The sequence below is a fragment of the Phascolarctos cinereus genome, unplaced genomic scaffold (assembly GCF_003287225.1).
Source record: "Phascolarctos cinereus isolate Bilbo 61053 unplaced genomic scaffold, phaCin_HiC Scaffold_2;HRSCAF=192, whole genome shotgun sequence".
In the NCBI taxonomy this organism is placed as follows: Eukaryota; Metazoa; Chordata; class Mammalia; order Diprotodontia; family Phascolarctidae; genus Phascolarctos; species Phascolarctos cinereus.
Genome location: NW_027555625.1, coordinates 89338351 through 89353741, shown reverse-complemented (window position 1 = coordinate 89353741; position 15391 = coordinate 89338351). Strand labels below are relative to the sequence as shown.

At 38.2% G+C, this 15391-nt stretch overlaps 1 protein-coding gene across 1 annotated transcript in view; it reads right to left on the bottom strand.

Annotated features, from left to right (window-relative positions):
• DYNC2LI1 (dynein cytoplasmic 2 light intermediate chain 1) overlaps positions 1-15391 on the bottom strand; it is a 39394-nt gene that overhangs the window by 14501 nt on the left and 9502 nt on the right. The window contains 6 exon segments of the mRNA XM_021001295.2: positions 931-1008; positions 1576-1644; positions 2677-2863; positions 8902-8990; positions 12346-12415; positions 14855-14889. Coding sequence (XP_020856954.1) covers positions 931-1008; positions 1576-1644; positions 2677-2863; positions 8902-8990; positions 12346-12415; positions 14855-14889 — 528 coding nt within the window.

Below are 15391 nucleotides of genomic sequence, written 5' to 3'. Positions count from 1 at the left end.
CTAGTCCTGAATGCTAAAAGACCAGGATGCTAAAAGACCAATTATTTAAAATATTCATTCAAAAGACAAAGTATTAAAAACACACTTAAAAAACACATCACTTGCCCACTACAGAATACTACCAGACTTTTCTGCACTGAAATGTTTTAGAAAAATTTCCAGTATGGCAAAACATTCAGCAGGAAAGACAATGACACGCAAACTTAGCAATATATTTCTAATGTTTCAAAGTCTATTTGAAACTTTAAAAAAATTATGTTTTAGGATTCATAGCTCAGATTCATATACTGCTTTACAGTTTTACACTTTCACAGACCCTCACAACTACTGGGAGATAGGAAGTAAAAATATCATTCCCATTTTATGTATGAAAAAACTGAGGCTCAGAGAGTTGAAGTGGCTTGTACACAGTCCACAGCTCTGAGTGGCAGAGCTGGAGCTTGAGTCCTGGACTCCTGACTCCCAGGTCCAGTGCTCCTTCCATTACCCTATTCTCCCTAAACAATGACACCTGAGACTCACGTAATGCTGACAGAGTACCTTCCATTCATCTCACAGGGTGCTTTGCAAACCTCAAAGTTGCTACACAAAAGCTAACTAGCTATTGTCATTATTACTGTCATAACAGGATGGGGGAATAGGTAACATTACAACATTCTTTAGCAGGGAGGTGATTTTAGGGACTTTTAAAAACATGTTTTTAATATTTTCTATTTTGAATGAATCTTTTAAATAAAACCATCTTTTAACATTCTGGTTGATATATATCTCCTGCCTTCAGAGCCAGATATTAAGGATGGGTGAAACCTGCATTAGGAAATAAATGACTGGAAATATGTTAAATGTAGTGCATATAACTGCAACAAACTACCTGTCTTTAAGAACTCGGGTTTAGTCCATTCTCCCAAACAGAACCAAGGCTATACTAACCATCAATGATGCTCCATAATAATGGGAAACAAACCGAAGCGTCTTGCAGATTATTTTTCTCTTCTCAGAGTCAAAATCCTAAAGGAATGTATATTCACAAAGAGAAAAAAAATAATAAAGATTAGATACAAAGAGAAGGAAGATGTCAGTGATTAAGCAGAGAAGCCCATCATCTCTTCTTTGCTCTGTATTCCGAGGTCCCCGTTACCTCAGCCTTCCTGCCAAGCACACTCTTGCTCTAAATATTTTCAACAAGGCATTAGCAATAGCTCTCTTACATTTGTTTTCTCAGGCTCTCAGCTAAAGACAATTTATACATAAGCATACATTTCTGGGATCCCAAATGCTTCAAAAACAGATGGTAGATGAAGCTAACTTTCAACTTTAAAAATAAGACCAGGGAAGTCTCACTGATTGTGTGAAAAATCCATATTTTATAGTCTTCTCCCAAAGTAATTTGCCTCACCTCATTCCCACCATAACTGCTACTTTTTGTGGCTCCCTACTCTGCCTTCTTCAGCCATGGATCCAAAATCTATCACTATACCAGGGTCCTTTCTGATTTCATAATTAGTCTTACGGTGTTCAACATAGATAAGCATGCATAGCAAAACAAAACTGAAAATGGAAAAGTGAATTACTTACCTGAAAAATATCATATTTACTTCCAATTATCACCAGAGGAATTGGAAATGGGTCAATTAATTCACGATCCTATTAACAAATAAATTTTATAGAATTCGATTCAGCCTATCAAGTATTTATTGAGCATTTATTATGTTCTCAGAAACAAAAACAATCTTTCTAAAACTTGAAAAATGATAAGAACATGAATTTCCATTTACTTCTAAATTATGTTTTGTCCATGAGAGAATACAGAACAATCAGATTCTTCAAGCTTGATACTGTCTCTTTGAAATAGAGTTCATACCAATATTTGTTTATTGTCACATATTTTGTGGGTTAAAATAGGAAAACTTGACTAACTGTGAACTCAAAAATCTACTTTGTCCTCATTCCTACATCACTGATCCATCTATATTTCTTCTCTCATTCTCCACTTTTTCTTATGAAACATTTCTTCTTGCGGGTTCCATTTTACATTAGCTATTGTTATCATAGTAACAACATTTGTACTCTATAGATATGAGCCTTATTAAATACATAAAACACACATAACACATGTTTGCAGCAGATACGGGCGCTCTTAAATGTTCCAAAAGATTAGATTCACAATTGCATTTAAAGGACTTGTATTACCATCACTGCAACTTTAGAATTTAATTAGTTGTCAGACTATCAAAAGAGAGTGAATATGTGACAGACATCTGAATGAATGCAAAATATATGGTGGAGGTGAAGACTGTTATAACTCCACTCCTTGCTTAAATTTGTACCTTCATCTAGTCTCTTCCCAGATAAGTTTTATACAGTCTAGTTTTTATCATTACTTTAAAGAGATTATAAAATCAATATCAAACTACTACTTTAAAACTCTGTTTCTTTTGACTGGTGTAACATGCCATAACAATCACAGTAGATGTCTAACAAGAAGACATAAGAATTCTTTTTTATCTTGTTTTTCTCTACTGGGATTTTATTAAGCTGATATAATTTTCCAGTGAACAGGTTCATCTGCATCAAAGGATTTCAAGTCATGCATAAAAATCTAAAGAATTTGTTTGTGGGGTTCACAACTATTACCTTTAACCAGGACTTCAGGAAGAATCCCTAGAGAACACTTACAGGATGGTCCTTCTGCATATTACTCCACATCTTCTGTCTCATTTCAGAAACTGCTTTGGCATTGATCTTGCCCAGTTTCACTATGAGTTTATCTACATGAGTTTTTGTGACTTGTAACAGACTTTCCATGGTTGGCCAAAGGTCATTGGGTTTGGAAAGATCCAAAACGAGAACCAAAGAGAATGACCTAAAGAAATAAAAGATGTTTCCTTTTTGTTAAGTCCCAAGACGATTCTCATTTCCAGCACTGACCATGTTAAAATGTTCCCTTAAAATACGCAAGAGACTACAGCACAAGAGGCAGGGAAGGCAGGGGGTGGGGGGAGCTGTGGGAGAGGAAACCACAACAATTCCAATTATAAAACTCCACTTGGGGAAGGGTCAGGTTGAGTGAGGGTAGTTTTATTAGTTTAATTGCTTTTTGTCCCTCTCTGTTCCAACACTTATCTACGCTATTATTAAAATAACACTACTTTTTTGAGTGACTGCAGCCAACAGATGCATTCCAGCATTTCTCCCATTTGAAGTTATCTCCTGGGTCTTAGGCGCTGTCCCCTTCCCTCTTTTTCCTGAAGTTTTTCATTCCTAGATGGGTATGAGAATGGACATAGCTTTTTTCCCTTTCTCTACAGATAATCAGCTAAGGCAGTATGTTTCTTAGGTGTTTTAAGAAGGGGATTTTTACTAAGCACCACAAGGAAAACTTACAAGGCAGGAACTGGAAATAGGAAGTTAAAAAGGTGTAAGTCTTTATAAGTTGCAAATGTCCTAGTTTTAGGGCTTAAACCACAAGAAGCAGTGATACAGTACTCCTTCTTGGCTCCTACCTATCCTCCTTTCACTACACCTCATTAATTTAATTCAAAAAATAGTTATTAAGTGATTACTATATATTGGGCTCTGTGCTAATGATATACACAGCTAAACATACGTAGGAGCTGAAGGAGCAGGGAAGAGAGTAAATCACTGTGGCAAAATTTGAGGAGAAGGAAGAGGAGGAGGAGGAGGATGAGAAAGAGGAGGAGAGTATTCATAAGTGGAGAGTCTCCTAGATACTGGCTATTTTAGCTCCCTTGCTGTGGTCCCCCTCCCTGAATCTGCTTCCTCAATGCTTTAACCAAAGGTGTGGGTCTCAAGGCAGCCCAGCAAAACCCATCATTTTCATTACTAGACCAATAGCTATGGACTGAGTCCCCCCCAGGAACCCAGGCGGTGGAGGTGGGCCATGGCCCTCTAGGAATGCTCCTGTTGTGGAGTATTCTAGGACCCTGGGGCTTCTGGGAGCCTCCCATGGCCTGCAGTAGGGTAGCTGTTCTCTGGGGCCTAGGAGCAGGGGTAGTGCCCAGGTCAGCAGTCATGTGGGGGTTGAGATCATCAGAGGGAGTCTGCCATCATTTCTGTATTGCTGCTTCTGACAGTGTCACCTACAAAGAACTTTAAAATGTGCTGCATTCCAAATCCAGTCTGTTAAATGATGTTAGGGAGACATGGGAAGTTTTGAATATGGAAAAATTCCAAGATCCATCAATATGCCATTAGATGAACCAGGTCAAGCTCTACAAATGAATTCAGAAGACTTAAAAAAGAAGCCCAAGCCAGGTACGCCTTCTGGATCTGACAGCCTGGTGTTTTCTTGTCTGGCAGGAGTGAGAAGCAAGCAGGGGGTAAAATCTGAAAATGCATATTTTTACCATAATTACAAATTTTAAAATATAAAAAACCATCTTAGCTTCCCCTCCTCCAATAAATGGTCCATCCACCACAGGGCCAGAACATAAAGTGCTTCAAATTGTCAGGTTAAGGTGTTTATACCTAGCAAGCACTCAATAAATGCTGAACTGAACTGAAATATGGCAAAATATTTCATACTATAAGCTCCCAAAGATTTTTTTCTGACCACAAATTATTAGGTATCAGTTTCATATTTAAATGAGTCAAGGACTGGTAATTTCACTGATCTGGGTATAATACCCACCAATGACACAGGTCAAATCTCTCTGTTACTTAGTAAGTGGTCATTAAGAGCTGCTGGGTCCACCATTAAGCTTGTACCCCAAAGAGTTCAATGGTAAAAAAAAAAAGAGCTCCTTTCTATATAAATATATTTATAGTATACTTTTGCAGTAGCAAAGAACTGGTGATAGAGTAAATGTCAATTGACTGGGGAAAGGCTAGATAAGTTGCAGACAAATTTAACGGAATACTACTATGCCACAAGAAATTATGAATATGGTGACTACAGAGAAGCACAAGAAGAATTATATGAGCTGACTCAAAATGAAGTAAGCAGGACCACAAAAAGAATACACACAATAACTACATCATAAATGGAAGGAACAATAAGACAATAACAATTAAATGCTGTGAAAATGTAGTGACCAAGCTTGGACATCAAAGAAAAGCTCTATGAAGATGCCTGCCCGACATTTTTGTAGAGGTAGGGATGATAGATGTGGAATGTTGCATACCACATCAGATTTCATGATGTTGGTTAGCTCTGCTGAGCTCTCCCCCTTCTTTGTTATTATAAATGGAAAGTGGAGTGTACCAGTGTATCTCAGGGCCTCATGGAAGGGGAGGATGGAGGGAGACCCTGGGGAATGCAGGTGATGTAAAAATAAAAGATGAAAACAAGAACCAATTTTTTTTTTAATTTTCTTAAGAGTTGTTGAGGCTAAAAAAATTCATCATGCTGCAGCCAACCCAGCAAGGAGCCTGAGATAGGCCAGCTGCTATTCAGACAAGAGCCACACAATCTGGCATGAGTTGTCCAAGCTTACACTTCACTGCCAGGGTCTTTGCGAACCCAAGGCCAACTCTACATGGAGAACCTGTGACCCTAGAGCAGGTGGTCTTTAGTGGAGGATTAATTGCACATGTGTAAACAATTTTATTATAAATAAAAGAAAAATAAACCTAGTAAAAATGTTTCTTGAATGACAGATATTGCTTTCAACACATTAAAATGACCAATTTTCTTTTTTTTAATGTCTTCAAAATTTTTTCACTGTGCAATATGTCCTTTTGCCACATAAGTGGCTTTGAGTTCGCAAGATTTTGACATATATTCTTTAATTCTTCATTGCGAAATCACACTTCTGCGACATTAAACATTAAGCATAATTTTGGCAAACTGTCCATTTTTCCAAGTCTAGCCCCCAGGTTTTAATGGAGTTTAAATCAGGTACATTCCCAGACCATTGAACCACGTCCACCTTCATTTCTTGGATAAATTTCTTAACCTTTTGTACCAAATGGCAAGGTTCAAGATCATAAAATGACCAAGGTGTTAACTTTTACATTAGTAGACAAAAGACATCTGATGTTCTTTTTAAAACAAGGAAGCAATGGAGGGAATGTGGGAAAATTGGGACACTAATACCCTGTTGGTGGAGTTGTGATCTGATCTAACTATTCAGGAGAGCAATTTGGAACTATGCCCAAAGGGCTAAAAAATTGTGCATGCCCTTTGACCCAGCAATACCACTTACAGGTCTATATCCCAAAGAGATAAAAAAAAATGGGAGAAGGACCCACATGTACAAAAATATTTATAGCAGCTCTTTTTGTGGTAGCAAAGAATTGGAAATTGAGGGGATGCCCATCAATTGGGGAATGACAATAAGTTGTGGTATATGATTGTGAGGGAATGCTAGAAGAAATGATGAGCAGGACACTTTCAGAAAAACCTGGAAAGACTTACACGAATTGATGAAAAGTTAAATGAACAGAACCAGGAGAATACTGTACACAGTAACAGCAATATTGTACAATGAGCAAATGTGAATGACAGCTATTCTGGGCAACACAATGATCCAAGATAATTCTGAAGGATTTATGATGAAAAATGCTATCCACTTCCAGATAAATAACTGATGTAGTCTGAATGCAGATTGAAGCATACTTTTTTTTACTTTATTATTATTATTACTATTTTTGGTCTTAATTTTCTTTTGTAATATGGCTAATATGGGAATGTTTTCCATGACTGCATATGTATAATCTATATCAAATTGCTTGCCTTCTCATAGAGTGGAGAGGGAAGGCAGGGAGAGAATTTGGAACTCAAAATTTTTAAAAACAAATGTTAAAAATTTTTGTTTACATGTAATCAAGAAAACACGCATACAAACACACAAACAAGGAAGCAAATAGCAGAAAACATTCTATTACAAATGTCTCACGTCTCTGGAATGTATCTAGAGTTGATCTATGGCCAACCATTTATTTATAAGATAAGCTGTATCAGTAAAAACTTGGCAAGACTATTTCTCAAACTGGGTCTTGTCCAACACGAGAAACCAATGTTGCTAAGCTGATTCTAGCCACAAAAGCCTTTGAAAAGTCAGCAAACCAAAACAATCAATAAGCATTTATTATGTACCTACTATGTGCCAAACACTGAAGATACACAGAGAAAGAAAAAAAAATGGTACCTGCCCTCAAGGAGCTTAAAGGTGGAATACTGTACCTGTGTCACATTTTGTCTCATATATGCCTCCAATAGGAGAGGCAACATATAGATGTATATGTATGTATTACTGTTGTTGCTCAGTCATTTTTCAGTCATGTCCAACTCTCTGTGACCCCTTTTGGAATTTTCTTGGCAAAGATACAGGGGTACTCTGCCATTTCCTTCTCCAGTTCATTTTACAGATGGGAAATTGAGGCAAATATGGTTCAGTGACTTGCCCAGGGTCACACAGCTAGGAAGTGTCTGAGGCCACATTTAAACTCAGGAAGATGGGTCTTCCTGACTCTGTCCAGCACTCTGTCCACTGCCCCACCTACATGCTTATATACTGATACACACACACACACATGCACTGATCCAAACTGCCTCAGACTAGATGGAAGGTAACCTTTGAGGGTAAGACTATCATTTCTAGGAGGTAGAGCCAGAGATTCTAAGAGGGAGAGGAGTGTAAAGAGAGCATTCCAGACCCCAGCGAACAGCTGGTACAAAGGTGTGTAGACAGGAGGGAGAACATCGTGTATGAGGAACAACCACTAGGCCACTAGGGCCGCGCCATAAAATGCAGGACAGGGAGTAAAGCATAGGAATCATAGAAACAGAGGAAGAAACCAGGTTTCAGTGATCTTTAAATCCCAAATAGAGGCATTTACATTTGGTCCTTGAGGTACAGGGAGCCACTGGAATTTGTTGAATGGGGGTGGGAATGTCAGACCACACTAAAAAATCCCCTGGCAGCTACATGGAGGATGCATCAGAGTGGGAGAGACTGAGGCAGGAGGCCTGCTATTGCAGTAGTCCAGGCATGAGGAGATGAGGGCCTGAACTGGGCAGGGGGTAGTTAGAATAGGAACACCTCTGGCTGCATACAAACAAGAAAGGAGGATTTCCAAATCTCTTGAAAACTGGTAGCATACAGAGGACTTAACTGGGTCAAAATGTAGGAATTAGATGATTTGGGAAATCTGGATGTCCACATGGCCAAATTCACCAGACAAATGCTCAAATTCCATTGCTGTGTTTGTGCAGATACACAGCTCATGACGGTAGCAACAGTTTACATTGAACTCTGACAGGATGATGATAATGCAGTTTTTGAAAACTTGTTTTTGTTGGCTAGGACGAGTTCCCAAAGACACTGGGAGATGTCACATCTCATTTGACCAACATGTGGCAATAATTTCCAGGGAACACAACCACAATCACCAGTGGGTTTTGAGAGTTTTGTTTTAAAATCCTATTTGCTTACTGTCAGCAAATAAATAAGAAACCTCTGCCCACCCCCCAACCCCCCAAAGACTGCCTTCTCTTGCTTGAAACTGTTTCTGTCCCAGCTGTGATCATTTAAAAGCCAGAGATCTACAAACTCTACCTAAAGACAAAGCCCAAAGGGCTGAGTTGGTTCACTGTGGGTTAAGACTTGGAAAAAGAGATGCTTTTCAAACTAATTTGTAAAATTTCCCCTCTGTGTGGCTTGACGTGTTGTTCTGTTTCATGGGCTCACTTACATGAGACAGTAGGAACGTCTCTATCCCAGAGAGTCAAGGCCAAAGCAATGCTGACCACTTTGAACATACTAGTTTAATACGCACTGTCAACGAGGAAGTGCCAACATGCAGCAAACATAAAAAACATATTACAGTGAAAGTTGCTTATAAAGGTATACTGATGTGCACTCTGTGAGTCCTAAGGATTTACTGACTGTTAGCTCTTTCAGACCAACCTCTGTGTCATATAGGTACCTCACTTACCTCAAAGTCTCACTTGTTATCGGGATGCTGATCAAGTCCAGTAAAGAGGTTCCTCCACCCAGTTCCCAAAAATGAGCAATGTCTTTAGGCTGGAAAAAAGGGGAAGATTTCCTTCATATTACTACACTTTCATTTCTCAAAGATACAGAGATGTTTCCAATGCTTCGTGGCACACTAACCAGTAACAATCACATATAGAAAAAAACAAAATAAATACTTTTCTGGGAACAGACTCTGGCTCCTCTATCTTTTCTAGGCCCCTCTATTCTAATCTCAAAGACACCAAAGCACCAATCTTATGGTGAATCTGCAGGGTAAGAATGAAAATTAAATACTATAAAATTGTTCCCAGTTCAAGTACAGGGAAAGAGCTCCATGGGTTTCAGGTAATCAATGCCGTGCCTCAGCTTCCCTTTTTAAAAATGTGAATTAGCAATACTCATATCCCAAGAGTTGTTGTGGTGTTTGTGAAGCTCTTTGAAATCTTGAGAAAAAACAGCATTCTTGTGAATAAAATAATTATGTAGTCAAAAAGGAAAATAAAAGTAAATATTATACATACTGATTCAAGAAATAGCAACATCTGAAATTCTACTTCAAAATGAGCTGACTGCTTATTTTTGTGACAACATTCAGAAACCTACATGGGGGAACAGAAAGACTTAGGTAGGAACAATAACCAAATGGGCGTGAGGGGGAAGAAGAACACAGAAGCGGGTGAGCAGGCCGCCAGTCTCTGAAGAACCCCCTTTCCAGGTTTTTCCCTGCCCAGGTCCTCTTGTGACTTCTCCCTCGGGATCTCTATACGCACATAAAGACAATACTCCTAAGAACCTAGCTGTTACTTGCTGCATAGCCATCAGTGTGACCAAGATTTGAGGTTTGCAGTCTCAGCTAGATTTACAGACAAGACACCAACACAGATAGGCCAGAAATAATGGATGATGATCCAGGAGTGCCTAGGTGTTCTGCTGCCAGGCTCAGGATGAATCATCCATCCTCCATCATCCAGTGGTGGTCTGGGGATGATGGAAGGAATGAAGAGCTGCTTCTGTTTGCCATGGAGTTGCCTTAGATGACACACAGTGAGAAGCAACAGCCAAATAATAAGCAGCAGGAGCATTCCCCACTAACTGAAAGCCTTTCTTGACTGTCGGCTGATGCCCCTCTCTCTCTCTACAGCCCTCAAGCTGAGGAGCTCTCAGTCTCTTGAGGCTGTCTCCAGTGGTGCTGGGGGGCTTGCAGACGAAATGTCTAAGAAACAAGAGACTAGAGGACAAGAACTTGGCATGATGGATTTTAGAATGCAGAACATGACATGGGAGCACCTATCTCACAGAGTTACTGCGAGGAAAAAATGAGCAAAAATTTTTGCAGCTGGCTGGCACAGTGGACAGGTCTGGAGTCTGGAAGACCTGAGTTCAAATCCGGCCTTAGACACAGTAGCTGTGTCTGGGCAAGTCACTTAACCTCTGTTTGCCCCAGTTTCCTCAATTGTATAATGAGGATAATAATAGTACCTACCTTTCAGGGTTGTTGTGAGGATCAAATGAGATAATAGTTGTAAAAGTGTTTAGTATACAGTGCCTGGCACACAATAGGTGCCATATAAATGCTGTTGTTATTATTATTATTATTATTGCTATATGGCATATGAATGTTTGGAAGGAGAGGGGCTTTAAGGAGTGGATTCAGTCAGGGGAAAAAACTGAGGAGCTCCCCAGAAAAGTGAAGGGAGAGAAAGAGAGAAGAGGGAAAAGGTAAGGAGGGGAGGGGAGCAAATTAACTACTTGCAAAATGCAACTGATTTTTGTTTTTGAAATAAATTTAAATTTTTTTTTATAATTTTGCCAATATCTTGTTTACTTAAAAACTAAGAAAAAATACAGTTAAAATAAATATCTTTGATAAAAATCTATACGTTGGCTACTTTAACCTTTTGTAATTAAAGAATAAATAATTTAAAATACATCCTTTGCCACAGTAACAAAAATTTATATCTCAATTTCCTAAATTGAGACTTTATTCCTAAAAAGGCAACATTTTATAAACAATCAATGCAGGGAAGTTGTGACTGCACCACCATCAGATGAAGCTGCCTGATACACCATCAAAAAACAGAAGATAATATCCACATAAAGTGAAAAATACTTGGAAATTCTCAGTTCATGACACAAGCTCACAAGCCATTATTCATAACTGTGAATGCACTGAACATAAAATACAATTTTATTTTGTTAAGAATTATATTAAAATATATTCTGTTCTTAGTAAGTAGTTCTTTGTTTGATTAGAGTGATAACTGACAGAATTTTACATATTATTATTATTATTATTTTCTTTGAAATTCACCAGTTTTACAAATTACAAATAATGATAATACCAAGAGAGAAAAAAATATATGCAACATCGTAGGCCTGCGTGCCCCTAGTAATCTGTACCGATGTCCCTGCCCCTCTCTCCAGCTCTGGGAAGTTAGGTAAGAACAATGAATAGTTGCCTTCATGAGTCAATTAACACTTTGGATAAAGGCTTCTGGTTACTGACGCCATTATTATAAGAAGCATTTTCATTGCTAATATTCTCCTCTGCACCAACCCCCCCAATTCTGTACCAACAACTCCTCACCTGTTAAATTGTTCAACTGTTGGTATCTGATTACAGACTGAAAAAGGATTTCTCTCTTTTTCCCCATTGGAAAACTTCCCTTTTAATTTATTTTTTGCCATATGAAATCTTAAAATTCTTTCCCATACTTGAATATATGATTTAAGACTCAAGAGATTCAGGACAAAAAGATGACCCAAGGATTCTTGTGAGTTTTAGACCTCAGATTTCTCTGCCCTACCCCTACACCCATATCAGTATATTTTTTCTTAGGTTTTTACTCCAGGTTATTTTCCTTGCCCTGATCCTGAGTTAGTCCCAGCTCTTTATCACCTAACACTTATGGATTAAGGGAAATAAGGCAAAACAAAATTATTACTGACTTTAGCATCTGATACTTGAAATGCAAATTTTTATATTTTTATGTATGCAGCAATTTTTATACGCAGCTCACACGAACATCTTTAGCAGTTCCTTTGGGAGATAGATGATGATTCACAATAATTTTCTCATTTGTGGGAGTCATACTAGACCAAAGAAATCCTTTATATGCCAGAGAAATATACGATCAAATTACCAAACAAAGTAGATCCTCACAGTCAAGACACAATAAAGCAGAAACTGAAATAATTTCCCGGCTTCTTATGGCTGCCTCCCAGCCGGGGAGTAATAGAAGCCAACACAATGCACGTACCAAGAGAGCACCAGAATGTACAATTAGCACTCTTCACACAGCTTCCTGTTGACAGACTGACAATACGAACAACCCTGGAAAAACAAAGTTACCATGATTGGTGCTGTCAACGGACAAATCCAGTCGTTTTTAAGGACACTCACTGTGTTATGCCCTTTTGCTCTTCTTCCATAAGTATACTCCAAAGCTAAGGTTGGTTTTGGTGGCTCGTCTCTGTTCAAAAAAGACAGGTTGGGTTACACCTCCTTAATGTGAGCCAGATTATAACGTAATCATTTTAGTTTTTACCATGTTTTACTGCAAGCTTTAATCAATAGTAAAGAAAGCACAGCTCGTGTTATACAGACAAGGATAGTGTGTGTGTGTGTGTGTGTGTGTGTGTGTGTGTGTAGTCGTTGTTCAGTTGTTTCAGTTGTGTCCAACTTTTTGCGGCCTCATTTGGGGTTTTCTTGGCAGAATTATTGAAGTGCTTTGCCATTTCCTTCCCTAGCTCATTTTACAGATAAGGAAACTGAATATATATATATGTACACACACACACACACACACACACACACACACACACACAACATACATATATATGTGCATCTCTGTACAGAAATGTAGATGCTAGGGGTGCTGGGATTCCTGCCCGAATGAATTCAACCCAAGTCTTCTTTCAGCCAAAGACAAGGTTTTATTAGAGATGAACCATACAGCCAGACTCTCAAGGAATCTGAACATTAGTGATGCCCCTAAGGACGAGCAGGGATGAGGAAATCTCAGCCTTTAAATGGGGACCAGGATGAATCTTATATACAGCTAAGTAATTTGGGATGACGGGAGAAGTATCTGGGAGGTTGAAAGGGGGAACAGACAATGGAGGGCTAGGCTTCATCAGGGTAACAAAGAACTGGAAAATAGGGAAGGTAGAGGTTGAATGGGGTCTGGATAAGATCAAAAGACTAGGCTTCATTAGGGTATCAAAGGGAGATAGGGCCTAGGCGATAAGGCCAATTAATAATCAGGAGACTACTAAACAAGTGAGTTCAAAGAAAGTTTAAGGATTTTCTGGGGCCCATACACAAATGGGACCCAAATTCTTTTTGGAAGGGCAAATGTCTCAGCTTGGGCCCATACCCCATCGTGTGTGTGAGTGTGTGTGCGTGTGTAAAATTTTGTCGGTCTAGACCTGATTTTATTGGTCTGGGGAATTCCTATTATAGAAACTTCTTCCAATAATGCACCAGCAAATTATATATTAACTAATCATCTCAGTGCCCCAGGCAATTCCATATAAGATTAAGGGACTTGCTGAAAGCCATACAGCTAGTATTGTTTCAGCTGCAGGACATGAACCCAGATATTCCTATCTCTAAGGCTGGCTCTTTATTCCACTATCCCATATAGCCTGTCTAAAAAATAATTAAAATAGAATTAAAATACATAATTTATAAATGAGATTTTAAAGTTTCATCTTAGAGAATTTCTATACGAAGGATTTTCAGGTCTTCGATTATTTTGTAGAAGCTCATAGTTCTTAAAAATAATGTCACTTTAGATGACAGAAAAGTAATTATGCAGACTATCTAAAATAAAAAAAATTCATGCCATATTTGCATAGAAGACAGTCATGCTTAACAGTATTTGGTTTTGGTTTTGGGTTTTTTTTGGTGAGAGGTTAAGTGACTTGCCCAGAGTCACATAGCTAGCTTAATAGCATTTGAAAGATGAGGCAAATGTTACTTCACATGATTCTTTCCAAGAAAATAATCTTTGGCTGAAAGAATTTATACACTGACAAGATTTTACTCCATGCAAATTTCAAGAGTATTTTTTAAAGGAACAGTGTTGTTCAGCCTTGGATGCCCAAGACCAAACGCTGCCCACTGTAACATTTTCTTGAAAAAAGAGACATTGAAACTAAAAACACAGATAAATATACACTAATCCTGGTAAAATATTGTTCACTATTATAGCAGATTGAAAAAGGCAATCTTAATTTCAAATCATCTCCTCTTCTATAGATGGCCAGCAGACACTAAGAAGTACCATTGAGATTGGGCCCATCCCGCATTTAGGAAAACCTGAGTTCAAGTGGTGCCTCTGATACATACTAGCTTGGAATTAATGCTCTAAGACTAAACTGCAGACAAGCTGCCAGCCTAGATCTGGTGAAAGGAACTTAGCATAATGGGAGTTTCTTAGACTGACGAAATCACAGCTCACACCATTACTAAAAACATTAGGTAGTGAAGGGCACAACTATAATTTGAGGGGCAGTGATTTGTTTCAAAATATACTAAACAATAAATTATGCATGACAAACATTTTTATAATCATGAAAAACATGGAATAAAAATAATTTCAACATACCATGGCATTCATGCCAATCCATGTAATCAGAGCAGATGTGATTATCCTTCTAAACAGAGGAGCCTTAGCAATGGGGATGGAAAGCTTCCTTGCAGACAAAAACAGCAAGAAAACTACTGCCAGCTGCACCCCTGGGCTGCTGGTTAACATATCTTTCCAAGGGCTTTCAAGGATTGTTGTAAAAAATAGTCCATGGAAAGGGTATTTGTATATGTGTATCAGTAGTAGCCTTATGTCATGTCTTTTGGGCCTCAAACTGACCTACACAATAATACTCTACAAAAGGTTAAGACATACCTGTCAAGACATCTTAGAATAATAGTAGTCTTACCCTAGAAATTAAAAAAAAAAAAAGAATATGTTTAATATCATTCCAAAGCAAAATTCATATCATTGCTTCATATCTTTGGCCCCAGATAGTTTTAATAATAAAAATGATAAAGTCCCTGGAAGCTTTTATAATTGTTCTTAAGCTTTGCTGAGTAGGAAAAGTTAACTGTCCACTTTCCATCAACACTGCCATTACTATAATTATAAAGTCCTGAAGATGACAAATAACAGCAAATCTCACATTATATTAGTGGTCAACTTGACAGCTATCTTATACTTCCTATCTATTCAGTGATGCTAATCACTAGCAAAGCTAATAATCACTGGTTTTTAAAAAAATTCTTATCCCAGTTATTGAAATGGAAATAAAGAGAAAGTATAAAATAATAACAAGGCCAAAACTCCAAGCGTGTACAAAATAAGCAGGTTTCAGACCCTGGAATATGGCCAAATTTTTTCCTGCTCTTTTAGTTCTAGTACGACACACATTTTCATTTCTTTCTC